Source organism: Nelumbo lutea, chromosome 3 (assembly GCF_056320005.1).
Source record: "Nelumbo lutea isolate HS-2025 chromosome 3, American lotus-T2T, whole genome shotgun sequence".
NCBI classification, from domain to species: domain Eukaryota; kingdom Viridiplantae; phylum Streptophyta; class Magnoliopsida; order Proteales; family Nelumbonaceae; genus Nelumbo; species Nelumbo lutea.
Window position 1 is genome coordinate 45,303,353 of NC_142686.1, and position 27,774 is coordinate 45,331,126.

The 27,774-nt window shown below is 38.8% G+C and overlaps 2 protein-coding genes and 1 pseudogene across 5 annotated transcripts; 1 reads left to right on the top strand and 2 right to left on the bottom strand.

The window, feature by feature from the left end:
- The first annotated feature begins 1,206 nt into the window (after nucleotides 1-1,206).
- LOC148864655 (protein VASCULATURE COMPLEXITY AND CONNECTIVITY-like) lies at nucleotides 1,207-7,721 on the top strand. 2 transcript variants are annotated; one of them, XM_088976902.1, is made up of 4 exons: nucleotides 1,300-1,462; nucleotides 1,809-1,885; nucleotides 6,132-6,334; nucleotides 7,093-7,721. In XM_088976902.1, the coding sequence occupies exons 2-4, from the start codon at nucleotides 1,856-1,858 to the stop codon at nucleotides 7,424-7,426; spliced, it is 567 nt and encodes a 188-aa protein (XP_088833028.1). In that variant the 5' UTR covers nucleotides 1,300-1,462; nucleotides 1,809-1,855; the 3' UTR covers nucleotides 7,427-7,721. The 2 variants fall into 2 exon arrangements, with proteins under 2 accessions (XP_088833027.1, XP_088833028.1); XM_088976901.1 differs by lacking the exon at nucleotides 1,809-1,885 and having other exon boundaries at nucleotides 1,207-1,462.
- A 384-nt stretch (nucleotides 7,722-8,105) lies between these two features.
- LOC148864656 (cell division cycle 20.1, cofactor of APC complex-like) lies at nucleotides 8,106-10,926 on the bottom strand (annotated as a pseudogene). Its single transcript, XR_016109677.1, has 6 exons — nucleotides 10,699-10,926; nucleotides 9,939-10,210; nucleotides 9,543-9,812; nucleotides 8,869-9,448; nucleotides 8,519-8,741; nucleotides 8,106-8,384 (listed from the first exon to the last, which is right to left on the bottom strand). The product of XR_016109677.1 is annotated as a cell division cycle 20.1, cofactor of APC complex-like (transcript).
- A 7,031-nt stretch (nucleotides 10,927-17,957) lies between these two features.
- Nucleotides 17,958-19,437, bottom strand: LOC148864657 (P-loop containing nucleoside triphosphate hydrolases superfamily protein). Of its 2 annotated transcripts, none has more exons than XM_088979717.1 (4): nucleotides 18,831-19,437; nucleotides 18,676-18,718; nucleotides 18,517-18,596; nucleotides 17,958-18,420 (listed from the first exon to the last, which is right to left on the bottom strand). In XM_088979717.1, exons 1-4 carry the CDS (start codon nucleotides 18,847-18,849, stop codon nucleotides 18,008-18,010), a joined length of 555 nt encoding a protein of 184 aa, XP_088835843.1. In that variant the 5' UTR covers nucleotides 18,850-19,437; the 3' UTR covers nucleotides 17,958-18,007. The 2 variants fall into 2 exon arrangements, with proteins under 2 accessions (XP_088835843.1, XP_088835844.1); XM_088979718.1 differs by having other exon boundaries at nucleotides 18,517-18,588; nucleotides 18,831-18,907.
- Between the last annotated feature and the right edge of the window lie 8,337 nt (nucleotides 19,438-27,774).

The window sequence follows — 27,774 nt, forward strand, 5'->3', positions numbered from 1 at the left end:
ATATTTGATATAATCGAATTGAATTCGGATATCATATTATTCCTGAATAGTTAGTTGAATTCAAATTCAGATATGACCTGATTCGATTTGATAAATATCTGAATTCGACCGATTATTTAATTCTTATACATAATGTATAAAATATTTTATATAATAATTAAGTTATATAAATAATTTATATATTTATATACTTTATATCAATAAAATAGTTATTTTATGTATTTATTAATTATCTAAAATAATTAATTAATCGAATTCGAATCAAATCAAATATTCGAATATTTAATTTGATTCGAATTCGGATATTGTCTGATCCGATTCGAATTCGATCCATTTACACCCCTAGGGCCGAGCAAGAAAACAAAAAGGGTAAAATGGGTATTTGAAAGAAATTGATACATCGATCTAATGTTTTTCGTCTATGGCGGAAGGGAGGTTTTTGTCAAATTCTTTAAAAGTTCACAAGGTTTTTGTTAAATTGAAACTATAGGGGAGATTTTTATGATTGTCAGAAACTTTAGAGGAGGATTTTGTATTTTACTCTAATTAAAAAAAGGGTCATTTACTAAACATCCCATATAGTTTCACTAATTTACTAAAATTTACCTTATAATTTGTATTTTACTAAAACCTACTTTATCATTTGTGTTTTACTAAAATATCTCTTATAGTTTGCAATCAATTTACTTAATCAGCCTTTCATTATATAAAAATAGAAAATGACAGTTTTAACCATAATATCTATTCAAACAAATTTAATCAAAAGAAATTAAAAACAAAAATGTCATTTTTGCCCCAAATAAAAACAATGACAACCACTTTATTTTTATCTTTTTTATCAATTTTATTTTCTACACGAAAAGTATTATAAGTACTTTTGGAATAAACAATCATTAATGATCAATTTAGAAATACTTTTGGAATAAACAATCATTGATGATCAATTTAGAAATACTTTTGGAATAAACAACCACAAGTCTATTCCCTTAAATATTTTTCAATTATTTTAGATAATCATGTTACTATTTTCAGATGGGAAAATAAATAAATTTTAATGAAAAATCTATTATGTAAATAAATTGTAAATTATAAGAGTTTTAGTAAAATGCAAATACAGGATAAGTTTAAATAAATCTTAAATGCAAATTATAGGAGTGTTCCCATTAAATGATTGCCCTTAAAAGAGGAATCTTTTCATGTATTATTAACTGACCCCCTTTTCTAATCATATTTTCAGTTTTACCTACCTCCCTGGTCCACCGTCAGAAAAGTTTGAACTTTGAGCTCTGTTGCAGCTACATTTCTTGAACTCCGCACCATCAACTTCAAAATCACGCAGGGAGGAACACAGACAGTTTTGGAGGAGATGGAGAGAAAGGTTTTGCTGGTCTGTGCTACCGTAGTTTTTCTGGGGCTCTTAACTGCTTCTTTGAGCTTTGCTGCAGAGGCCAAAAGGATAAAGGTATGATGCAAAGAATAAGCTTTTTCATCTGGTTCTGGAAGTTCCATTAGTTTCTATCCTCAGAAAGGTTTCTTCATGGGGATCTATTGTGGCGTTTAGAGTATTATCTTTGTTATATGAACATTGATTTGATTCCTTTATATTTTTAATGATTTACAGAGATCTTGAGTGATTAGTACTTCTGTTTATAATTTTCTCCTCCTTTTATTGTTTTCTAACTTCTATTTTCCGTGAATTTATAAGAAAAAAGGGTTACTTTCTTTCTTATTTTTTGCCCTGTTGAATTTCCCCCATGATTTCTTCTGGTTACTGAGCTTTATTCATATTTGTGATGTAACTATTTCAGCTATCAACATCTTTCTAGAACGTTCGTACATCTTTCTCTAGGAGCAGATGCTTCTGTTACCCAGATTCCTTGTTCATGTAACATTTTCTCTAATGTCTTATTTATTCATTTAATGTTCAGAAAAGTCTATTATGGCTAGTATAATTGCTTGCTAGATCTTGTCGATCAATTGGGCCTTCTCTTGCTTTATCCGACTTGATCATGGTAGGCGGGAATGTGGTTTCTGAACCCAAGTTCTGCTCTTTGACGTCATTGAGATCAAATTGGTGTTTAGGGTGATTTTCAGTAAGGTTATGAAGCACTTGTTGCTAGAATCCTATGCCAGGATTTGGTGATTATGATACCTGGATGCCTGTACTTGCTTAGCAGATATTGCATGGGCACTTATGGAGTATTATCTATAATGTTAACACTTTTAAAATATGTTAGCATATCATACTACAAAAATCTGTACATGTTAGAAGCTTACTTAAATTTGGCAGGATACTAGCATTTAGAATGTTATATAGCTTCATAAAACTAGATATAAAAACATGATGTAAGCAATTAAGCATGTCAAATGGAATACTATTGCCCATATCCATGTCTGGGATCTTAGGAAATAGAGAGTTGTATCTATAATTGTCAAGACACTAAAAGGAGAATCTAGGCAACAGAGAAGTTCTTTATTGCCTAGGAAAATAAGAAGATAGGCATGAGTGGTTGCAAAGAGAAAAAAAAAACTAAATGGAGGGGCAAAGACCCTATTCTGCTAGAGATGGATGAGAGAAAGATGATAATGATAATGCTATGTTTATATAGAACATCATTCCAAAGCCTATTAGCATATTTAATTAGAGTGATTCTACCCCCTAATGAGATGTAGTTCCTTTTCCATCCCGCTAGTCTCTTTGGGAATCTTTCCAAAACTGTGTACCAAAAGCTTTCTAACCTCGGATTTCCTCCCAAAGGTAAGCCTAGATACTTTAGAGACCAATCACTTACCTCACAACCTAGAGATCTAGCCAAAGAAGCCACCTCTACCTCTTGCCTGTTAACTCAAGCTACACAACTTATATTCCAATTTACTCTCAAATTGGAGACCTTTTCAAAATTCTCTACCAACAGCTTTAGGTTTTCTAACTCCTCTGGATCTCCTTCACAGAAAAGAATCAAGTATTAGAAAATTGAAGGTGGGTAACAATTATTTCCTCCCTTCCTACTCTCCACCCTCTAAACAGGTTTCTAGCATCAGCTCTAGTAATCTGGACACTCAAAACATCAACTATTATGGTGAAAAGGAAGGGAGAGAGAGGATCCCCTTGTCTTAATCCTCTCTTTGCAGGGAGGAAATCCTTAGCTACCCCATTAACTAGAATGGAATAATGGCATGAAGAAAACAAACCTTGACCCATTTGCACCACCTCTCTCCAAAACCTCTAGTCCTCAAACTTCCAATAAAAGGCCCCAATCCACCAAATCATAGGCCTTCTCCAAAAGTCCAATTTGCAAATCAGCCCCTTTTCTCCTTGTCTGTTTTTGTAATCCACACACTCATTGGCAATAAGGATCTGATCAATAATTTGTCTTCCTGACACAAATGCCCCTTGGTTCGGAGAAATCAAGGATGGTAGTACCTTTTTTATTCTTTTTGCTAAAACCTTTGATATTACCTTATACATACTACCAATTAAGCTTATGGGCCTAAAATCCTTTCGGTGACTTGCATTTACCTTTTTAGGAATCAAAGCTAAAGTAGCATTGGCACCCGGATTTATCTTACCTCTCTCAAAGAATTTTGAGAAGACCTCCATTAAGTCACCACCTATAATATCCCAATAATCTTGATAAAAGGCCATCGTGAATCCATCTGGGCTTGGGGATTTAGATCTTTCCATTGAAAAAAAACAGCATTTTTCACTTCTTAGACCTCAAAACTCCTTTCTAACTCATCCATCAATCCTCTATAACTTGGATGTTTCTCAAGGTTAGGAAGTTCTTCTCTCTCTCTTCTTGGGCTGTCATAAATGGTTTTGAAGTGCTCTACAAAGGCTCTTGCTATCTCCTCCTCACTTGTAATCACTTCCCCATTCCATTCCAGTCTCCCCACATTATTCTTCCTATGTCTTCCATTTGCAAGGGTGTGAAAAAATTTAGTATTCCCATCTCCCTCCTTCAACCACTTACACCTAGATTTTTGTGTCCAACTTATCTCCTCTTTCCTAATGAGTTCGTCCAATTCTTTTTCAACTTCCAATTTTCTTCCCTCTCTCCTACTGTCATTCTTCTCTCTGCCTCACCTACATCAATTTCTTGAATCCTATTGGCAATCCACTCCTTTTTCTTCCACTCTCCCAAATTCCTACTTATTCCAAGCTTTGATCCTAGCTTTCAGAGCTTGTTTCCACCTGAATTCCACTTGGTCTTCTTCCCACCACAATTGAACCTTTTTTATAAAATCAGGGTGAAGACACCACGTGTTCTCAAACCGGAATCGACAAGGTCCCCCTACTAAGTTTTCTTGGGATAACCTGATTGGACAATTGTCTGAAGTAGGTCTAGGGAGAGCCCTCACTACCAGACCCTTCCAAGTTTATATAATATTCTGTCATCTGAATTCTTATCTTCATATTTCTTTTTATTTCTTTCTCTCAAAAATTACCCAACAGATTGAAGGGAGGAATAATATACGTGAGGTAGTCTATTATAGCTTAGTAAACTATTTAATAAAATATTAATAAGAAAGAAAATGGCAGATGAATGGAGAAAGAGCACCACAGTGCCTATTATTTAATTTTATGAGCCATACCATGAAATTTTGAAAGGGTGGTTGGGTAAAGATTACAACATAAAACAAGTATATCAGAAAAACAATTTGATTTTATGCCAAGGAGTTTAACCATGCAAGCTATTTTTTTACTGAGACTATTAATAGAAAAATTTAGGGAGAAAAAGAGATATCTTCACATTGATAAAAAAGAGCATTCACGTGATATTATTTAATTTGGAAAAAGTATTTGATACTCCTAAGAAAGATAATGTGGTGAGTTTTGGAACAGAAAACTACCAAATACAAATAGGTATGTGGGTTTGATTAAGGACATGTATAAAGGTGCAAGTGCAACAACTAATGTTAGAATACCAATGTAAGTGACGTTTGAGATTTTGCCAATGAGACTTCGCCAAAGCTCAAAACCTAGCCCTTGCTTACATTAGTCATGGATGAATTGACTAAGCATGTTAAGGGGAAGTCCCATGGTGTATGTTGTTTTCTGATGGCATAATATTAACTAATGAAGCCAGAGAAGGATTAAGTGCAAAAAAAGTTAGATTTGTGGACAGATGCCTTAGAAACAAGAGGTTTTAAAATAAGTAGGATTAAAACAGAATATATGCAATATAAATTTAATAATAGGAGTGGTAATAAGGTATGCCTAAGATTGGAGACCAAGAGGGATCTCAATAAGACCTTTTCCATTACCCTAGTTGATTATCAATAAAAAAAAGGAGGGATTGAGGAGGGTGTAGCTCATAGAATCCAGATGGGTGAATCAGAGGGGTGCATCTGGAGTTCTATATGATAAGAGAATACCATTTAGGATAAAGGGAAATTCTATAAAATGGTTATAAGGCCAGCAGTGTTATATGGAGCAGTGTGTTGGACAATCAAGAAACAGCCCATCCAAAAAATGAGTATAGAAGATTTTGTTTTGATCAATTGAGTACAGAAGAATTGCAAATTTTGAGATGGATGAGCCGAAAAGCTAGAAAGGATAGGAATAGAAATGAACATATTTGTAGGAATCTAGGAGTAGCCCCAATGGGTGATAAAATGAGAACAGTAGACTAAGATGGTTTGGTCACCTATAGAAAAGACCACCTATTACATCCATGAGAATGATCTGTTGCAACTTATAAGTTGATGGGTCTAGAAGAGATATGGGTAAGCCAAAAAGGACGATTGAAGTAGTGAGAAATGACTCGAGGGCCCATAATTTAAAAATGGATATGGCACTGAAAATAATGGAATGGCTGAACAGGATTCATGTAGTTGATTGATTCCACATAGTTGGTACAAGGATTAGATGAGTTGAGTTGTCTGAAAGAATTGATTATGCTGCAAAAAAAAAAAAAAAAAATCTTGTCTCTTCACTCCTGGAAAAAAATGGAACACAATGAAAGTCACAACAATAAGTGTCCACAAGCCACAGTTAACCAGGCATATATGATGCCAAGACAAACTCCATTTTTGCCAATTGTATGAATGTATGGTAGATAGTTGTGTTACAGACCTTATTTACTATTTTAGTCTGGCTGAGACTTTTGTTTTTCTAAATTTTGCAGGGCTCTCAGGTTCAATTTACTTCTCCTTCTGTGTGTGTGTACCCAAGGAGCCCAGCTATGGCTCTTGGAATGACTGCATCCATATCCCTTTTGGTTGCACAAGTTATTATTAACGTTGCAGCTGGGTGCATTTGTTGTAGAAAGACTTTACCTAATTCAAATTCCAACCAGTCATTGGCTTTGGTTTGCTTTGTTGTTTCCTGGTACATTATTTGAATTAACATTTGGCTGCCTTTGATGTTATTCTTCTGAAGTAACCTCCTAGTTCATGTTATCTTCTCTTCTCTGCACATAGCATCTCATCCAAATGGACTTGTAGCATCAAAGGCTTGGCCCAAGACTCTGACATTTTTAGGTTCCATTGTGAGTTAATGGTCAAGTCCATACTTTGAAAGAATGAAGATATTGGAACTGCAACTTGACTTGCATTCAAGGATTCAACATTTTGGGTTGATACTTATCGCAGTTTGACAATGAAAACAAGCCTGCATTTGGTTCATTATTTAGAAAGCATAATCATGGGATCTGGCATTACTGGAACCCTATCTTCATGGCATCAAGAGATCTCTAGTTCCAGCATAATAGTACCATCTTCTGCTATAAGATCACAGAACACAAAAATGATACCACCTCAGTTTTTACTTTCCAGGTTGTTTTGAATGCACAGCACATGGCATGGATTGGCCAAGCCAACTTTCATGTGTCTTGTGCCTGTGCATGTATGTGTGCATATATTTATTAATTTTGATTTCATTGTGTCTGTAGGCCTTGGGTCTTGTATGCTATTTTGTAATTTGTATAACAGAAAATGGTCATAACACTAAAATGCGAATTATAGTAATTGGTAAAATAATATGTATTTTCCTGCAATTTATAGGGGAGTACTAGTCAAGCTCCATTCTACCTTTGAAAGATCATTTTCAGATGAATTGATGCATGCAAGTATGTTATCATCATTCAGGTTCACATTTGTTATAGCATTTCTCCTGTTGCTAACGGGGGCTACTCTGAATGATCAACATGGTGAAGAGAGCATGTACTTTGGCAGCTATTGCTATGTGGTGAAGCCTGGGGTCTTTGCAGGAGGTGCCATCTTGTCACTAGCAAGTGTTACCCTTGGTTTGCTTTATTATGTCACCTTGTTGTCAGGAAAGAGCAGGGCTGAACCATGGGGAGGTGTTTCCAATCCTAATCAAGGAGGCATTGCCATGGGACAACCTCAGTTTCCACCTCAGACAATGCAAGAACCAGTTTTTGTACATGAAGACACATATAATAGGCGGCAACTTCCCTGATGTCTAATTAAACGTTCCATCTCTGAGAACCTTTAGGAAAATTTTGCAATTGGGAGTCTTCTTTGTTGGATCTGTATAGAAGTCTCTATTCATGCATCACTTTGAGGGCTCCTCTCAACAGGTTCTTTTGACTTTAATTGCTTTTCTTGTAGTAGGGTTCTGAGATGCAAGAAATACTACTGTATTTTCCTTTGTATTATTTCTTCTTGTGACCTCTACTTCTATTTTTATACACATTGCATTGTTATCGACTTGTGGATAATTAATATAAAGATACAAGATAAGTTCCCTCTGATCATGCCTGTCATTTGAGAATAGCTTTTACATTTGTAAGCAAAGAATTCAAAATTGGTTTAACAGGCTTTAGAAGTTGTTTAATATAAAGATACTACTAGTTGGATCCTACTCTCCCCCCCCATTGAACTTGTTCACGAGGAAATGCACGCTCATGGGTAAACATGATCTTAGTCAGGATTCTGTTACAGAAACACTGCTTCCTCTGCAAATATCGGCAGTGGTGGTCAATGATTGAATATTCTCTCTTGCCATACGTTAGATTGGTTTGATCATTCAATATGTGAAATCCCAAAAAAAAAAATGTTTGGTTTTCACCGAGATGGAAGAAGTCTAATATTGTCATACCCCATCCAATTTTTTGTTGCAAGAAAGGTAGATTGTGGGGAAAAAGGTATCTTTTTCTTGCACTGTTTACCAAATTCAGTACAACGAAAAAAATCCATGCAATGAGAAAAAAACAAAAAAAAAACTGCAGAATCAACAACACTTGTGCATCTTAAAACCCCGACATCCATGGATAAAAACAATTTTATTTATAAATAGGTGAGAAAGAAGTACGATGGGCAGCATTTATTGTACAAGCCCTTCCTCAGTCAGATTTACAGCTGCAACGATATCTGTTGCCTTTTCATTCATATCTTGATACATGTTGATGGCTAACCTGCAACTCAAAAGTTTTTTTTTTTTTTTTCAGTAAATTGAGAAGAATAAAAGAGCAGAGGAGACACTAGCAAAATCTTTTGTGAGAACATATTTTTCGTGTCAAAATTAAGGAATGAAGTGCATAGTTCATACCTCGAAGATCTGAACGCTGAATACCATGTTTGCTCTGAGTTGATCTTCTCTCCATGACAAATTTGCCTAACCAAATAAATGATCACCTGATGCAGCTGACATTAGAAAATGGCTCAGGATTCGATTTAGGTGCAGGCTTTGCCACCTCAGGACTCTCAAAAACGTTCCAAAACCTCAATGTTTCATCCGCTTCCGCTGATGCCACTGTACAGCCATCTGGACTCTGAAAGAAATCAGGAAGAACAGAAGGTCAGCAGTGAATTATTATCAAGGTAAAGGAAAAAAAAGAGAATGAAAATTTTCATTACATTTCCAATTATAACAGCAGAGGATTGTCTAGTCAATAATACCTGAGCCATGTATAGTACTCTTGAAGTATGACCAGTAAGCTCCGCAATCTTCACCATTGATGGGTACTTCCAAACTGTAAGTTGATTCTGGGTGAACCCATGAGAGCTAAGCAGCTCACGCTCATTTGTGTTCCACAGCAAAGAACAGACCTGTGAGCCGGTGTCCACTGAGTTCAGACATGCACCTGTGTGGGTGTTCCAGAATTTTATGCATCGGTCTCCGCCGCCTCCACCGGAAGCAAGCAAATTACCCTGAAAAGGACACCAGGCAAGCGCTTTCACAGCAGCAGTGTGGTCTTCAAGTCTATGTAGCCACTGGGTAGAAGAGTTTGAAGAGGCCACTGATCGGTCCCATGTGTAGAGCGGATTATCATTTCCTCCACTTGCTAGCTGTTGGCCTGAGGCTGACCATTTTAGCCCGCAGACCTCTCTCTGGTGTCCTCTGTAAGTTTCAACAATGTGAGGTCTTATTCTCACCATTGTTGATGATCAGACCATCCATTCCCCCGGTTGTCAGAATGTGATTGTTCCAGTCCAGTGAGCCCACTCTAGATCGGTGTCCGCCTTGTAGAATTCTCAGCTGCAAGAACAAATCAAATTACAGAGAAAATCACTATTAAGTGCAGAAAGGAAAGAAAAGTCGGAAGAATGAACAGGTTGGAGAAATTGCCAACCTTTCTATTAACTGTAGTGTCCCAAAGCTGAACATCAGAATTGTTCAGGCCAATGGAAATATGTTGTCCATCTGGAGCCCATCGAACACTTGTAACCGGACCATTATCGTCATCAATTGTCATAAGTTCAGTAGTAGATCCGTCCGTAGCATCCCACAAATATACGGCGTTGCCAAGAGCAATTGATAGAATGTTGCTGCTACCCCAATCCAATAAATTCAAGTAGAAATCGTCCAAAATATCAGGGGCATCCAATGTCTTCTCTGAGGTCTGCATTGAAGAAACAATTGTAACAGTTGAAAAAGAAACCGTGAACACTAATCCAAGAAAAATTAAAGCATAAAAAACAGATGAAGCAAGATAAGCATCAAAGAACTTAGAGAGAGAAAAACTCACTTGGGGAATGTGTCTTCGAGGCTGGTGGCTTTTGATTGGTGAAGAGCGGACGACATTTCATGAGGCATCAGCTCGACTGGGGCGGGTGGCTTGTTCTTGAAAGCAAGAATCCTGGTCCTGTTCATGTTGAAAATCTCTGCCAGTTGCTTCCTGTAAGCCTCTTTTGCCGGAGAACTCGCAGCTGGGCTTTCTTTTCCCTTCCTTCCCTCTGTCAGCATGTAATGAGCGAAGTCGAAGTCTATTGCAGATCGATTAGGGATAAACCTGTCCGACTGCGGATTCCAGAAAACTAACAATCAGAACATCCCAATAAAAAAGAGAAAACAAACAAAAAGAAAATGGGCACATTTCACTTGGTTCCTCAGGGATAAAGAAAAAAACAGAGACATGGGAACACGAGTTCTAACTTGAGAAACCCAGAACATCATATCATCAAATGAGTATCAAAAGATTTCCCGTAAGTCGCACAGACTCCAGGTCGAATTACAGTAGTTACAGATAATAAATGAATGTCAAATGATTTCCATAATCGCATGGAGTTAAGTCGGGTTATAGCGAATTCTCCATCAGCACCGATGAAAATTGTCACCAAAAGAAGATCATAAGGAAAAATATAATGTGTTAAGTGGAAAAGCCATAGTTTACATGGAACCAAGGTCCACAGAAAGTCCAGATAAAAAGAAAACTAGAGCATGAAAAGATTCATTAGAGAAAAAACAAACAAAATAGACATAAAAAAAAATCTCAATGGTCGACATACATTTTCAGTCGAGTTTCTCTTTTGAAGAATCTGCTCTTTAAGAGGATTTCTAGATTGAGACTTGCTCGGAGAAATAAAAGAACCTGCATCCATTTGTGTTGCAAAAGCAAAAGAAAAACCAGAAAAGAAAAAGAAAAGAAGGAAATCACCTGCAAGACGAAGAATAAGAAAAGGCAAAGAACGGGCCCTGCAAAATACAGAACCAGATTATAGAGAACAAGAAAGAAAAAAATAAAAACAATATAATAGAGAACAGAGGGAGAGAGATGATTGAAGGATTTCGAAATCGTTGAGCGTCTTGAGAGCGTTCTTAGAGCCTTTCCAGAGCGAATGGTGAGACTTTCTGAATGGTGGGGTTCTCTACCTCATTTCCTCTGAATTTATTTTTAAACGGCCACGGCTCATTTTAGAACCAGACAGCCGTTGGAACTATTTGACAAAAATGCCGTGGAAATTCTGATAAAAACCACTTGCATTTCAGTTAAATCCAAGTGCATCTTCCATATATTCCGGAGCATCCCACCCTTAGCATTCTAGAGGGTATGTTTGACATTTTGGAGTTTCCATAAAAAAGAGATAAATAAGAAAAATGCCCTAAAGTTATAATTTTGGGAGTGAGTTTTCTTTCTTATTGACATCTTCCATATATTCTACTAGCCGGGTCCATGACATTTTTAATTGGGCAAAGACAAACTGATTCCAAATTTTATTATGGTTAGACAAATTGTTGTAAAATTTTATTATTTTAATTTGAATTTAAATGAATTTTAATTTTTATTAGATTTTATACATTTTTGTTTAACTTATTTTAGTATTATTTATTAATACTTATTTTTGTAATATTTTTTGTGACTAACTTCTTGTATTGAACTATTGATGGCATATATTATTAGTTATTAATTTTTTACTATTATTACACAGTTTTCTAATTAATCAGAATTTAGATATGTCATTGTGGTAGGGTTCAAGGTGGGGACCATACTCTCCATTCTTGTTCCCAATTTCTAAGTAACTCTCTATCCCTATCCATGATCCCAGTCGGAGACACCTGAATCCCCAAATTCTTTTTATTTATTTATTTATTTTTTACTTTGTGAAAAAAGATTAACCTTTTAGTGTTAATTAAAAGCTTACATTTGGGATCAGGTTGGGGCGAGGACTTCATTCCTTCCTTGAGTAGTCTCCATCATCCTCAACCCGATTGGATTGGAGAGGCTAGGGCATACTTCTCTAAATATAGAAAAGGAGAGTGATTTTGTGTTTATTAAGTTTAGCTTTGTTAAACTTGATTAATTAATTTAGCATGTCAAGTCATATAAAAATTTTCCCTAAAGTTTCTGACAATCATAAAAACCTCCCTTTTATTTTCATTTTAATAAATATTTCCCCTAAACTTTTAAAAAACATGACAAAAACCTAGCTCCCTTTCGTCAGTGACCCGGACGAAAAACATAAGATGATGCATCAATTTTTTTTCAAATACCTGTTATATCCTTCTATAAATTATTTTATATACAATTTTACAAAAATGACCTTATTTGAAACTCAACACAAACCTCTCTTCGATCTCTTTATCCTCTTAATTGACAATTAATCAGCTGGTTTGTAACACGAGAGCACCCCAAATTAATTGGAAACAGGGTAAAATGGATACAAACCGGAAATTGCAAGGTAAAATTGGTGACTGACTACCAACATTTTGCAATACTTAGAACAACTTGGCTAACAATTGAAAACCATGCCATCATCTACCACATTGATCAAACATTGTTAAAGTTGCCATCAATCAATGGTTTAAGTAAAAATTCCTCTTGTATACTTCTCCAAATATACCATCCCAAAGCCGTTTTCTGAACAACCCATCAGCGCACAAGTGCTCTTCCCAAAGCTCAAGTCCGTCGGTGACGATTCCCAGAACGAACACCACCGAGTGCTTCACTGTCAAACCCTCTTCCTACATAGCATTATAGAGAAAGAGTAGAAACCACCCAATCGAGTAGATGCAACCAATCAATTAGCATCAACTATCGATGCAAGACCATTTCTTCTTTTTCTACTCTATGTTGTTCTTCGAAACCTTATCCTTCTTCTCATCTTTGATGCCTTTATGTTTTGTATGAATATCCTCGTTAGAAATTTTTTTTTCCATTTTAGAGCCTTTTCTGCACCTAGTATTGACATATTTGTCTATTTCTTCCTTGTTTCTACTTGTAAGTTTTCGATATCCTACTATCGATGTTAAACCAAAAGAGAGCTTCGAGCCTTTGATGATTTATGGTAATAGATGGGATAAATGGTTTGTATAACTTGAGCTGTCTTCCGGACATGATGCTCTCAAACCCTAACCATAGATTTAGCTGGTAGTTTTGGTTCTTCGAAGATCAAAACACTGTTTGCTGTTGCAACAGCAACAAAACTACTGATTAAATCTAGGATTGAGCCGTCGGAGCCCATGAAACAGATGAAAGGCTAGGACTAGGCAGGTTTTTATGCGGCAAGTGTTTTGCAATCTGTGTGGTCATCATGGGTCCCATTATGAGAAGCTGGATGATGGAGTATTAGGGTTCCTCTCCTTTTCAGATGATGGAGTTTCAAACAGAGTTCTCTTTGAATTGATGGAATTTGGGATGAGAGATTGAAAGACAATAAAGAGATCAAAGGGAGGTTTTGTCAAGTTTCAAATAAGCTTATTTTTGTAAAATTGTATATAAAATAATTTATAAAAGTATAACGGGCATTTGAAAAAAAATGATGCATTAATTTAATGCTTTCCATTGGGTCAGTAACAGAAGGGAGGTTTTTGCCAATTTTTTTAAAAGTTCAGGGGAGCTATTTGTTAAAATGAAAATAAAGGGGAGGTATTTAATAAATTAACTAATTTACTTAACTGAATTATGTTAAGAAAATTGAGAGAGAGAGAGAGAGAGAGAGAGAGAGAGAGAGAAGGGGAGAGGGAGGGAGGGAATGGATTGACTATAAGAGTTGAGAGATTTTTGTGTATACATTTATTAAAAGAATTAGTAAATGTGCATGTGATAATTTCAAATAACATTAATAATTCCAATATCCTTATTAGAACCATTTGAAAATCATAAGTAATTGAAGCATGGTGTGTTGGTAGATTTATATTTTATGTTTCATTTTCATTGTTAATGAAAAATACTTCTTATTTATCATATTTATTTTTGTTTAATATAATAAATGTGCACAAATTTTATAGACAAAATTTTGTGGTTTCTATATTTTTTATTTCTATCTAATTTTTGAGTTTTTATTATATAATTATGATGACATGATTCAATTATACAATATGATCTATACATAATATTAGAGATGCACCCAAATGTTTTTTTTACAAAATTTTTATGTTTTTAATAATTTTTGTGTCTATCTTTTTTAAAATTTGTATTATTTATTTATGATATCATGGGTTGATCCATTTGACTTAAAAGATTGAACCATTGATCCATCACTTTAATAGGAAAGTGGTTTCATTTTTTGGTAAGTCTTAAATTTTGTATTTCATTTCCATTGAAATCCTTGGAGATATCACTCCATATTTGCGAGGGCATTGGAAAATATTGCAACAGACCAGGTGAATTGGCTTGTCCTAACACGTTGACACTTGTTGCAAGACTTGATAGCTTTTGGACATGATGTTTCATACTCTTCCAATAGAAAGTGTTGCACAACCATAGTATGCTTATTGTTGTTTGATATGATAAATAGTTAGTATTAGAGATTTGCCTTTATAATTTTTATACTATTTATATTTATTTTTAAATTTTTATTATTTAACTATGAGAACATTGGTTGATCCATTTGATGCATATGATTGATTTTGAACAAAAGAGTGGTTTATTTAATTATTTTTCATGTTAGTTTTGAACATAGGTTTTACATTATTAAAAATATTAGATGTAGATTTAGTATGTGTTTGGTCCTGTTTACGTTTTTTCATTCAACGTTTGTACTTTATTTGCTTGCAAAACTGAGAAAGGTAATAATTATAATTGTTTATGACAAATAGGTGCCACATTAGTGTAATGATGAAAAAACACTTGACTATTTGTAGAAGCTTTAAAAAATAACTTCCCCAAATGGTAGGCGTGCACAAAAACCAAAGTCCACTTTTGCCATTCTCAATGGGTACAGAAGTGCAAGAGAGGGAAACAAAAGTACTTCAAATAAATATTATAAGAAGAAAGAAAATGAGATTTAATGCCTTAATGAGAGGGAATTTAATGAATTAGAAAGTAATAATACTTTAAGGGGGTGTTCTTTTCTTGGATTTTGAGGGGGGGAAGTTAGTCTATGGGATTTTGATTCGCATGGACCAAGAAACCCATGTTCTTTTTTCAGATTTATGTGGGGACAAGAGAAAGTTTATTTTTTTTTGGGTAATAGATACCCATCTCTTAGGTGGATAAATAACTTTCCCACCTCGGGGGAAAGTTGCCAACACTTGACAAAAAGCAAACGGAGCCTAAATTACATCTTTCCATACTGTTAAAGAGGGTTTAAGTTCATAAATAGGGGTGTTATAGTAAAAAAAGCCCATGAAGCTCATTTATTTAATGTGCCTCGAATATAAGATTTAATGAAAGGAAATGGGAATAGTTTTAGGTTGTGTTTGGTTTGAAGGAAAAAATAGGAAAAGGAAGGAAAGGTAGGGAAACCTTTACAAACCTTGTATATGCTTCCTTACATTTCCCTTCATTTCCCTGTCTTTTGCTTCAAACCAAATAATAGCTTAATGAACTTTATAAAAGTAGTAGTTTTAATTATATTTTTTTGCCCTCACAATATGGGGAGACCAAGTGTAACAAAAGGTATTTTAGTCAAAAAAATCCAAAATCTAAACCTCATTTACACTTTTAACAGTAGTGATAAATTGATAATTAATGAGAGAGAGACAGAGAGAAAAGGAGGAAAGAGAGATTAGGGGATGAATAATGAATGTAATGATGTGTAGATCTAGAGAGAGAGGCTTTTATTTTGTAAGTGTCCCAAAACTTGTTGGGGAAGGTAAATCTCTCTCTCTCTCTCTTGATTGGTGTTCCAAAAAATGATGTGGATTTAAAAAAAAACTCAAAATTTTGGGAAAATTAAAAATTAGTAAATCAACTAAGTTACTTAATTGAATAATATATAGAGGGTATTTCTGACCTTTTAAACTTTCCATTAAAAAGAGAAAAATGTCCTAGAAAGGTTATTATGTATGAAACATATGTGGCCAATCCAGAAGTAAAGGGCCCCCTCTTAGTTAGATGATGTAGATTAAAAATATTAATACAATACGAGGTGTATTTTATCTGTATCCATGGGTGGATTGGGCACGGTTGCAAATACCTTATCAATCTCATATGCAAGGTGCCAACCAGCTGCTGGTTGGTAAGGTTTCCTGTTGGTTGTAGGGGAGACTTATCAAATCTTGCCTGCACCTAGATTGGTGGGGGGAGGGGGTTATGGGCTACCCTGTTTTGTAGCCCTTCAAAAAAAGATACAATGCATTATTTGGCGAAATTGTTGCTTTATGGATTTTTTGATCAATTTTTTTCCAAATTTTCAGAACTATATCATTACAAGATAAATCATTCATCTACAATTGATGTGTATTTTGGAATTCCAAATGCAAAAACATGTATTTATGTAGTTAGTTTTGAAATATGCATTTTCTCAAAAAAAAAACACAAATATATATATATATATATATATATATATATATATATATTGGAAATATCCAATAGGCTTTCATTCATTCATCGTGATTTAGATACAGAGGCTTCCACCTCAATTACACTCCAGAGCCCATTATGCCTAGCATTTATAACAAATTTGGCTAGCTTGTGGGGAGCCTTGTTCCATATCCTCGGGACATAAGAGGCCTTAAACTCAGGGTAACAGGTGAGCATATGCTTGCAATCATCATTCACCAACGTGAGAACTTGCACGGCGGGCTACTTACTATGGCGCTTCCACAAGAAATTTACGATTAACTTAGCGTCTGTCTTACACTAAACTAGCCTCCCAACTCCGAAGATGATTAGACCAACCACACCAGCAGCCTGTTAGAGAGTAAAAAACCTATTTATGGGTCTTACTGCTGCTAAATTTTCCTATTCCTCTTTCGTCAAACCTTTGGAACTGATCATTGTCACCAAACCAATAGACCTTACAATTGTTATTATTGTTATTAATGTATTTATGGGATTTGGGAGTTTCCCTAATGTATTCATATTTTCCAGTATATCCGTGCATTTTCAAAATGTACCTATATCTCTATCTAAGGGTTCATTTAGTTTACAGTCAGAATCGGAATCCGAATGGTTTATTCCCATAGTTTATTTAGTTCAGATAAGAATGAAAATGAGAATTAGAATCAGCAGGAATGGAATTTCATTCCCAAAAATGACCATTCCTTCAAATGGGGAATGCCATTCCAGTAAAAATGGGAATGGGATTCCGATTCCACTCAACCAAACAGTTAGAATCGTAATAATCCATTCCGATTCCGGACCCCTATTCCCATGAAGCAAACGGGACTTAAGTTTATCAATACGATACTTGACACAGACACTTTGAACTTTTGGTGAGATGGATTAGATTAGCCACATCAAGCCGTACATGGCAGAAATATGGCTGGTCATGTAGGAAAGTTCCAAGTAAAAAAGGAAAAAAAAAAAAAACAAGATGAAATAACCTAAGTAGGTTTAGCACAAATATAAGATTTTAGTGTGTGTAATTGAATTGAAAACAAATCTCATTGAGCCAATGGCTCTACCAATTGAATTTATTTGACCAACAAGGTAGACATTATTCAGCAAGTACCTGCCTGAATGAGATAGATGGCCTTCAATTTGTTAAATGTACAAGAACATTATAATGTTCAATTTACACCCGAATAAGAAAGAAGAATATCAGGAGGAAGCAAGGTAGAGAACTCATTGGAGGACTTGCTATTGATTACAGGATATCCTCAGAATATCCAATCTAATCCATAATTAGTATTCACACCAAACCCTAGTCATAGAGCAAGCTTCTGAATGTCCATGTTGGGTCATTGATCATTTGTTGATTAGTGATCTACTTGCTATTGATTACAGGAAGTAAACTAATGGTTTTTTTTAGCTTAATTATTCAATTAGCTGTTGAAGGGTTCGCAGTGAATTTGGAATTGAATGTAATCACTGAAACCCTGTTAGATTAGATAACATGCAATAATGGTATTAATATGAATTCTAGCTGCCCAAACAGAGTAACCATAAAAATCTGCACCGTCTCCATTGAAAATTATAAGATTAGGAGATCAATTATAACTTTTGGATGCTAGAGCTCGTATATTGTTCACAGTTACATCAGGACTCAGAGTAGCATCCACCTTAATTATCCCTTCACTAGCATCAATTTCAAGCAAGTCCAGTTGAGATTGCAAGAGTGAAGCAGGCATGTAATGTTTCCCTTCCACGGCCCTTCTGTTGATCCGAGCTGCTATGACCTCGGCCGGAGCATCCAACAAAACAAACTTCACACAAGAGTAGCTCCCCACTTGATAATTTGGGTCAGCCATTCTGAGGATTTCCCTGTATTTCTTTCTAAGGGCAGAACACGCGAGAATTGCAGGTTTGCCTCTGGTTATGTTAATTCTGAGAGTATCGCTCAGCTTTTCGAGCCATGGAATCCGGTCTTCCTCTGATAATGGTATCCCCTTGCTCATCTTCTCTGTAGCTCACCCATCCCAGACAAAGTATTATCAGAAGTTGCAGAGAAAGAAAGCTTAGATCTTAATGGGTTCAGATTTCATGAAGAGACAGATACCTTTATTTGACTGTGAATGGAAGTCATCTGCATCGATAAAGACACAATTCATGGCCTTGCCCAGCATCTCTCCTGTTGTACTATTAGGAATACAATCCAAACAACAGTTTACATATATAGAAAGTGAGAAAGAGAGAGAGAGAAATTGAAGGGGCTTACGATTTTCCAGACCCACAAACGCCCATGATCACAATAACTAATCCTGCAATTCATGAGCAGAGATACAGAAACAGAGGTTATTGTAATCAACCCAGACATTAAATCAAACAAGTGGGTGATTTGGTAAATAATTAAAGAAAAGAAAAAGAACTGACCTTCGAGATCGGAAGCCATGGATTAGGTTGATCTCTCTGTACAAAATGAAAGCCCAGTAGAGATCGAAAGGGAGAAAGATCGAACAAGTTTTTTTTCTTATTTTTCTTTGAATGATATATATTTACTTCAATTGAATTTTTTTAAGGTCAGTTTCCTCAAACTATTCCTGCAATATTTACATATTGTCTTAAACTACAGTTCAGTTTTCTGACAATTGTCACACACCTCCTTTATCATTATTCAACTGTCATAAACTACTTACATGTGACACCTCGTGACTAATAATTTCGTCTAGAATTCTTAAAATATCCATTTATGGTCGTAAATGCCCTTTTCATTTCAGTTCATTTCATTTAGGGCTCAACCAGCGCTGGACTATTTATTGCATCAGGGATCGATCACCAGCAGCCTCTTACACGTATCTGAGCCATCATTTTTCAGTGTTAACATCGTCAGAGGTGACCCATTTTGTTAACATTTGGAAGTGGTGGTGAATTTCGACCCTACGGTGTGGGGGAAGGAGAAAACCCAACAACTGTTACTACCAGTTGCTAACACAAAATTAAAAAGAATAAAGAGAGTCGGCATCCACATCAGATTATGACTAGCGGAGAGGGCCACTGCAAAGGTAAAATATTTAAAAAAAAAAAAACGTGTGGGTGAGAATAAGTGCATAAATGAGGCAATTCATAGCAACCTCGATCCCAATAATAGAAACAAAAATATTATTTTTTTCAAACTCGGGTTGGGTTAGTGTTGACATTAACCCATCTAACCCGGCCCAACTTGCGCCCACGTTTTTGTGTCGACAATCAACATTACGTTATAGTCCACCAAAACAAGAATTTTCACCAACATCCATTTTATCATGCGATCTACAACCACTTCTATGGGAGAGAGGTCCTCTAAACTTTTCACATCACCCATGCCATGGGTCCCACTACTACGACCACTAGGGGTGGATAGGGATTGGTGTGGGGCTGAGAGCCTGGGACTAAGGACTTGTTATTGACGTTTGATATATGAAAGTGTAATAATTAAATTAAGAGGTATGTGAACTTTTCTTTGCTCTAACTCTAATTCTGAAAAATGTCAAATGTCCAATATAACCCCATATAAGAGAATTTTTATTTTTATATATAATTCAATAAAGAACTAATATTAAAAATTATTATAATAAATATTACCTAATATTAATTATTAATAGTAATTAATTAATAATAAATTAATGAATTATTCATTAATTATTAATTACTAATTATTTATTAATAATTAATTACTTTATGATTAATTAATACTTATTATTAATAATTAATATTTATTACTAATAATTAATTATTACTTAATTATGAATTATTGTTATTAATTAATAAATGAAATATCATTAATAACTAACAATAATTAGTAATAAATATTTAATATTAATAATTCATAATAATTCATAATCAAGCAATAATTAATTCAATAATTATTTATTTTTAAGATTAAATCATACATATTATTAATAGTAATAATTAATTAATTATTAATAAGTGTTAATAATTATTTATTATTATGATTTATTAATAACTATTATAAATAATTAATTAATTGTTAATAATAATGATTGATTGATTGATTAATCAATAATTAATTATTACTTAATTATGAATTATTATAATTATTATTAATTAATGGAGTATTATTAATAATTAATAATTAATGAAACTGTATGGTGATAATCAATATTGTAAATAATTAATTTCTATTAGAATATCACTATAACATATTATAATGAATATTATAATATGAATCATTAATTTTTAATGTTAGTAATATTATATGATTATATTATTGATGAAGGAAGATTTGGCTCGACATCGTAATCACTCAACACGTGGCAAAGGCAACAGCTCGGCACAACAACACGCCCGAGGCACGAACTTCGAAAGGAGGAACTAGCGGTCTGAACTCCCTACGAGAAGCCCGAACTCCCCACAAGGAGCCCGAGCTCTCCCTTGGGCCCCGAGCCTTACAAACACAAAGGGCAATAAACCGAACTGGCCTGCCCCATGGCAGTTCGGGACACACCTCTATCCGAACTCAAGACTACACCTCGCTCACCACTCCAGCACTTCGCCTCCAGGACGCCGAATTGAACAAACGTACCATGCCTGACACCGAGGAAGCCCGTATCCAGGGGCGGCGCACCTGATTGACTTGGGATCTGACGCTTGACAGCGCACTTCAAACGGCCACCTGCCACCACCACCTGCCATTGCCATCTCCAGTTACAAAGACGGCTCCGACAAGGAGCAGTGGCGGTTCTGTCCCAGTAGAGGGGATGACACCCGAACTGGCAAAAGCACAAAAGTAATCATACCCAACCTGATAAAAGCCTCGGAGTGAGTGCGCGAAGTGGTTATAAAAGGCTCCCTACCCCCCAAGAACAAGGTATGTGAACTTTGCGTCATCTGGTTTTATCTTGGCTTTGAGAGAATACTAACTTGAGCTTCGGAGCAATCTCACCGGGTTCCCCCCCCCCCCGGAGTTCCCTCATCTTCTCCGTTTCAGGCTCCCTGTAGCTCCATTCAGAGACAAGGCCGCCAACAGCTAGGACCGGCCGGATTGTGCACCATCAATCGACGTCGTCTTTGGGAACGCTTATAAAAACCTCCATCTAAAACTCTCATAACCTCCTCTTCTTCCAAAAACTCCAACACCCATGGCTTCTTCCAGTAATGCCGAACGTGGCACAGAGACGAACACCACTAGGGAACAACTCCAAGTCCCCGTGGTGTGTGTCGGACAGTTCATCATCCCCCTTCCAGTGGATGGGATCCCCAGCTTGAATGCGCCACAAGCAGTGGCGCCCGTAAACCTTCCTGCCATGAGCATTCCCCTTCCACTCCCTATCGAAACAACTTTTGTTGAACCAACTGTTGTCCCCCTGGCGACCCGCCAGAACCAGTTCGACGACCTGATACAATGCATGCGGGCAATGCAAGCCCAAATGCAACAGTTCCAGCAGCATCAACTCCAGTAGCACCAAGTACTACACCACCTCTCTCAACATCACTATCAGCAATAGTTCCTCCAACTACCCCTGAACTAGTCACTACTTCCACCTCGGCACCCTGCTCTGAAGCCGGCTAAGGCCTCCCCTCAGGGTCGATGCCCTCACCAAGGAGAAGCCTCCTAACTCCAAAACCCCCCTAACAGCCAGGCCTCATCCCCAGGCCAAAGGGAAAGGAAAATCACCCCCGCCTGCAACTCACAAGCGGGTCAAGAACCTCGCCCGCAAAGTCAGCACCTCGGCGTTCCAAGCCTGAGCTCTCGCTCACAAAGAACCAATTCAACGCCCTAGCAGCAGACTACCAACATTCTGGGCCCATCGAGCTCGGCAACACAGAGGCCAGCAATGCTAGTACCAGGCCCACTCAACAACAAAGGCGCCGGCAAAGTCGCTGAATTGCCACCCGTGTCCTGCCCGAGCTCAGAGGTAAGGAAGAGACGAGCTCGGACAAGGTAAAAGCTGCCCCAATTCTCTCAGTTCCTTCCCCCCTCACATTAGAACTCCTAGCAGTCCCCATGCCCAAAGACTTCAAGCTCCCACCTTTGGACAAGTATGACGAGTCCTTTGACCCCAACGACCACGTCGATGCTTTCTAGTCCCAAATGCACCTCGCTAGGGCCAGTGAATCATGCATGTGCGTGGCCTTCACCACCACCTTCAGGGGGTAGCCCACACTTGGTACAGGAACCTGGCCCCCGGGTCAATAAAATGCTAGGCCCAGTTTGTGCAGGTCTTCACCGCACACTTTGTCACCAGCAAGTGGTGCCCCAAAACCGAGGAAAGCATCTTCAGAGTAGTCCAGAGAGAAGGAGAATCCATCCGGGGCTACATCAAGCGGTTCAATGAAGCGTGCTTGCAGATACCGCGATTAGATGCTGTGATACAGCTCGCGGCTACCAAGAGAGGAGTAACGCACAAGGAGTTCAAATGACACATGGTAGCCAACCAACCCGTGACCATGGTCGAATTCCTCAAGCTCGCGGACAAGTTCATATGAACAAAGGAAGAGATCAACCAAAGGACCGAAGGCCGGGTCGAGAAAAGGAAAAGAGAAGGTGAGCCCTCCAACCCAGGTGACAGAAGAAACCCGGCTCGGGAGGCAAAGCCAAGCCAACAGTCCCAAGCTCCCTTAGCAGTTCAAACGGATTACACGTCGTTAAACACGAGGCGGACCGAGATCTTGATGACGATCAAAGACGCCCCATACGTAAAGTGGCCACCTCACCTAAAGGGGAATCCAAACAAGAGAAATAAAACTCTGTACTGTAGTTTTCATAGAGATCACGGTCATAGTACTGAACAGTGTAATAATCTTCAGGACGAGATAGAGGGACTCATCCGTCGCGGATACTTGAGAAATTTTGTACAGCATAATAATGATAATAACAATAAGGTAGGTCAGCAAGGGGAGCACGGAAAGGATGCCCCCGAATCCAGCAGTAGACTAGCCGAAGCGTTGCAATGATAGCCTCCAAAAGAGAGGCTAGTTCGGGGAACCACCCATGTGATAGTGGGAGGTTCGGTGGTAGCAAGGTGTACTTCGGTAGTAGCCCAGACGTCAGTTCGCGAGGCAGCCCGAGAAGGACAAAACCCTCCAAAGAGGCCGAAGACAGAAGAACCGATCTTCTTCACGAAAGACGATGCGCGAGGTGTCCGCTACCCCCACGATGACGCGCTTGTCATAAAACTAAGGATCAGCAACTTTGAAGTCATGCGCGTACTTGTGGATTTAGGTAGTTTGGCAGACATCCTCTTCAAGTTGGCATTTGACCCGCTACAGTTGCAAGAAGCGAACTGAAGCCCGCAAACACTCCTCTGGTGGGATTCAGTGGAGAGGAAGTCAAGCCCCACGGGAAGATAATAGTACCTGTGGAAGTCGGTACATGGCTTTGTGCGGTCAGACTCAACCACGATTTCCTGGTGGTCGCAACCCCCTCCCCATACAATGCCATAATAGGGCGGCCAATTACACATATTCTACGGGTAGTGGTCTCCACCTACTATCTGGTAATGAAGTTCCCCATAAACTTCGATGTGGGGGTAGCGCGGGGCGACCAGCTTGACTCCCGCAAGTGTTATGTTGCCGCCCTGAAGGGAAAAACCAAGGCAGCCAACGACCTCGAGCTGGAGCGGCCTACGAAGTTGGGCAAGGAACGAGCTTCACCCATAGAGGAAATGGTCGCGATCCCGACCTCGGCTACGGATCCGGCTCGAATGCTACAGATCAGTGCTTCCGTCAAGGAGCCTCTACGAACCGAACTAGTGAGTTTCTTACTTCAAAATTTAGATATTTTTGCATGGTTCGCGGCCGATATGCCCGATATTGACCCTGGCCTTATAACTCACAAACTTAACACTAACCCTGTAGTCAGACCCATTAGACAGAAGAAATGCAACTTAGCCCCGGAGCGCTGGAGGGCGATCGACGAGGAGGTCAAAAAGCTCCTCGCAGCGGACTTCATAAGGGAAGTTCATTACCCGAGCTGGGTAGCCAACCCAGTACTGGTGAAAAAGGCAAACGGCAAGTGGCGCATGTGCGTCGACTACACCGACCTGAACCGGTCTTGCCCAAAAGACTATTTCCCCCTCCCCAGAACTGATCGCCTAGTGGACGCGACCTCGGGACATGAGTTGTTAAGCTTCTTGGATGCCTACTCAGGCTACAACCAAATCAGGATGGACCAGTCCGATGAAGGAAAAACCAGCTTCATAATCGAGTACGGCCTGTACTGCTACAAGGTCATGCCCTTCTGACTGAAGAATGCTGGGGCGACCTTCCAAAGACTTGTAAATAAGCTGTTTCGGCCCTTAATTGGCATGAAAATAGAATGTTATGTAGACGACATGGTCGTCAAGACGTAGTTCTCACAGGAATTAATACAAGACTTAGATTTTATCTTCCAAATTCTGCGTCAATTTAGCATGAAACTGAACCCCAACAAATGTGTCTTCGGTGTCACCTTGGGTAAGTTCTTAGGGTAATTGTCAACTGGTGCGGCATCAAGGCCAACCCGGACAAGATAAAGGCCATCCTAGATATGAGACCACCCCAAAAAGTAAAAGAAGTTCAGAGGCTAAGCGGCCGCATAGCCGCTCTGAGCTGCTTCATGTCCAAATTGGCAAACCGTTGTCTGCCTTTCTTTAAGGCAACCAAAGGCAAAGGGTTCGAATGGACCCGAGAGTGCCAGTTCACGTTTGACGAGCTAAAGAGCTACCTCGCTACTGTACCAACCTTAGCCAGGCCCGAGGAGGGCGAAGTCTTAGAACTGTACCTCTCGGCAAGCGACGAGGTGGTCAGTTCGGTACTAATAAAAGAAGTAGATCGGGTCCAGTGGCCCATCTATTATGTTAGTAAAATTCTGCAGGGAGCAGAGACGAGATACCCGTAGATAGAAAAGCTAGCATACGCACTAGTAATTGTAGCTCGGAAACTCCGCCCATATTTCCAGGCTCACACCGTCATCGTCTTGACTGACAAAACTTTGAAGCAAGTCTTACTCAAGCTCGAGGTTTCCGGTTGGCTGACGAAGTGGGCCATCGAGCTCAGCGAGTATGACCTCTAGTATAAGCCGCGAACAACTATTAAGGCCCAAGCCTTAGCAGATTTTATCGCCGAGTGCACGTTCAGCCTCGAAGACCCTGGGTCAGTTGAGCCCGAGATCCCCAGTTCGGGTGAGCCCGGAGCTCCCAAGCCAATAGAGTCTGAACCCCATGAAGTAGTAGCTAGTGTGGCATCTCTCCTGGTTAGGCCAAACGCGAATTGGGATGAGGAGCCCTGGATCCTTCACGTAGATGGCTCCTCGAACCAGCAGGGCAGCGGGGCTGGAATAGTCCTACGCGGCCCGGGTGGCACGAAATTGGAGTACGCACTATGCTTTGAGTTCGCGGCATCTAACAACGAGGCGAGTATGAGGCACTAATAGTCGGGTTGAACCTAGCGCAAAAGGTAAGAGCAAAGAACATAGTTATCTACAGTGATTCCCAGCTCATGGTTAACCAGGTTACGGGCGAATACGAAGCACGCGAGCTTTCTATGATCACATACTTGGTGAAAGTAAAGGAGGCTCTGCTCAACTTGCAGTCACACTTCATCAGGCAAATCCCGAGGTCAGAGAACACTGAGGCCGACTCCCTGTCCCGATTAGCCAACACGAGTCACAACACCATGAGAACCATGTAAATAGAGGACTTACCTCGGCCTAGCATTCTTGGTGGGGCAGAGGAGGTCGCTCCCGTCCTTGAAGCGGAGCCGAGTTGGATCGACCCACTCGCGAGCTTCTTGCTAGATGGAACCCTCCCTGTGGACCGCAATGCAGCCAAGAGGGTGCAGCGCCAGGCAGCCAAATACATTATAATAGACGAATGGTTATACCAACGGTCCTACACGCTCCCCTACCTGCGTTACTTACGACCTACCGAAGTCGAGCTCGTACTCCGTGACACTCATGAAGGTCTGTCCGGCGGACACCTGGGGGGCAGAGCCCTCGCCCAAAAGGCACTTCGACAAGGATACTACTGGCCAATGATGAAGGTAAAAACTGTCAAGCTCGTCAGAAAATGCGACAAGTGTCAAAAGCATGCCAATATCCACCATCAGCCTGTTGCCGACCTCAAGTACCTCACCAGTCCATGGCCCTTTGCATAATGGGGCATCAACCTCCTGGGGCCATTCCCACCAGCAACAGGTGGGAGAAAGTTCCTAGTGGTGGTAGTGGATTACTTCACAAAGTGGATAGAAGCTGAACCTCTAACAATAGTTACAGCCTGAAACATACAGAACTTCTTTTGAAAGAACATAATATGTTGCTTCGGGCTACCTCGGGTACTGATCTCCGACAACGGCAAGCAGTTCGAGGATATCAAGTTCCAAGAATGGTGCCAAAATATGGGAATTCGTCAAAACTTCACATCGGTCGCACACCCATAGGCAAATGGTCAAACAGAAGTAATGAACAGAGCCATCCTCCGCGGACTGAAAGCACGACTAGACCGAGCCAAAGGGTTGTGGGCGGACGAGCTACCAAGTGTTCTATGGGCTCACCGAACTACAGAAAAAACCGCCATGGAAGAGACCCCATTTTACCTCACCTACGGCACTGAAGCGGTAATCCCGGCGGAAATCGAAATACCTACACTGTGACTAGAAGCATATGACGTTCAGACAAATGGAGACGAGTTATGTGCTAACCTCAACCTACTGGATGAGGTAAGAGACCTCGCGCACATCCGGACAACGGCCTACCAGCAAAAAGTAGCTCGATACTACAATGCCAAAGTAAAGAAGCGGAGCTTCCGCATCGACAACCTAGTTTTTCGTAAGATCATGATGCCCGAACCCGGCATGGGCAAACTTGGACCAAATTGGGAAGGGCCCTACAGAGTAAAGAGAGCGCTCGAGGGGGCATACGAGCTCGAAACCTTAGAGGGCAAACAAGTACCACAAGCGTGGAACATTGTCAAATTAAGGCAATAGTACCTATAGACCACCAATCGAAGTGGAAAAAATCGCTACCAGAGCCTAAGGGCTAGGATACCGAGCTAACGAAGGAACCTCGGCATAGGCAAGCATAGAAAAGTGTTAGCCAAAGGCTCAGGGGAAGTGGAAACAATGAACTAATAGGGACATCAGCATCTCAGAGACTAAGTATTAAACATCAAAACAGGTCGTGCGAGTGTAGTATCCCGGGCAAAAAACAAATCGGGCATGTGGTCAGTTCGGCAAATATGGTCAGTTCGGGAGAAAGAACAACCAACACTTACCAAAAGAAAAGTCATTCCATTTCAAAATAAGGGAGTCTACATTTCAATATATATATATAATTTTACATTTCAAAAAAAAAAAATATATATATATATATATATATATATATATATATATATATAATTTT

Bases quoted from the DNA above. Each gene is read 5' to 3' on its own strand.
- LOC148864655 (XM_088976901.1), top strand. From the start codon at position 1,367: ATGGAGAGAAAGGTTTTGCTGGTCTGTGCTACCGTAGTTTTTCTGGGG. The intron at 1,463-6,131 runs GTATGATGCAAA...TAAATTTTGCAG, and splicing joins CAGAGGCCAAAAGGATAAAG to GGCTCTCAGGTTCAATTTAC. The intron at 6,335-7,092 runs GTACATTATTTG...ATCATCATTCAG, and splicing joins GTTTGCTTTGTTGTTTCCTG to GTTCACATTTGTTATAGCAT.
- LOC148864657 (XM_088979717.1), bottom strand. The intron at 18,597-18,675 runs GTAAGCCCCTTC...TATTCCTAATAG, and splicing joins GTTTGTGGGTCTGGAAAATC to TACAACAGGAGAGATGCTGG. The intron at 18,421-18,516 runs GTATCTGTCTCT...GGTGAGCTACAG, and splicing joins CCATTCACAGTCAAATAAAG to AGAAGATGAGCAAGGGGATA.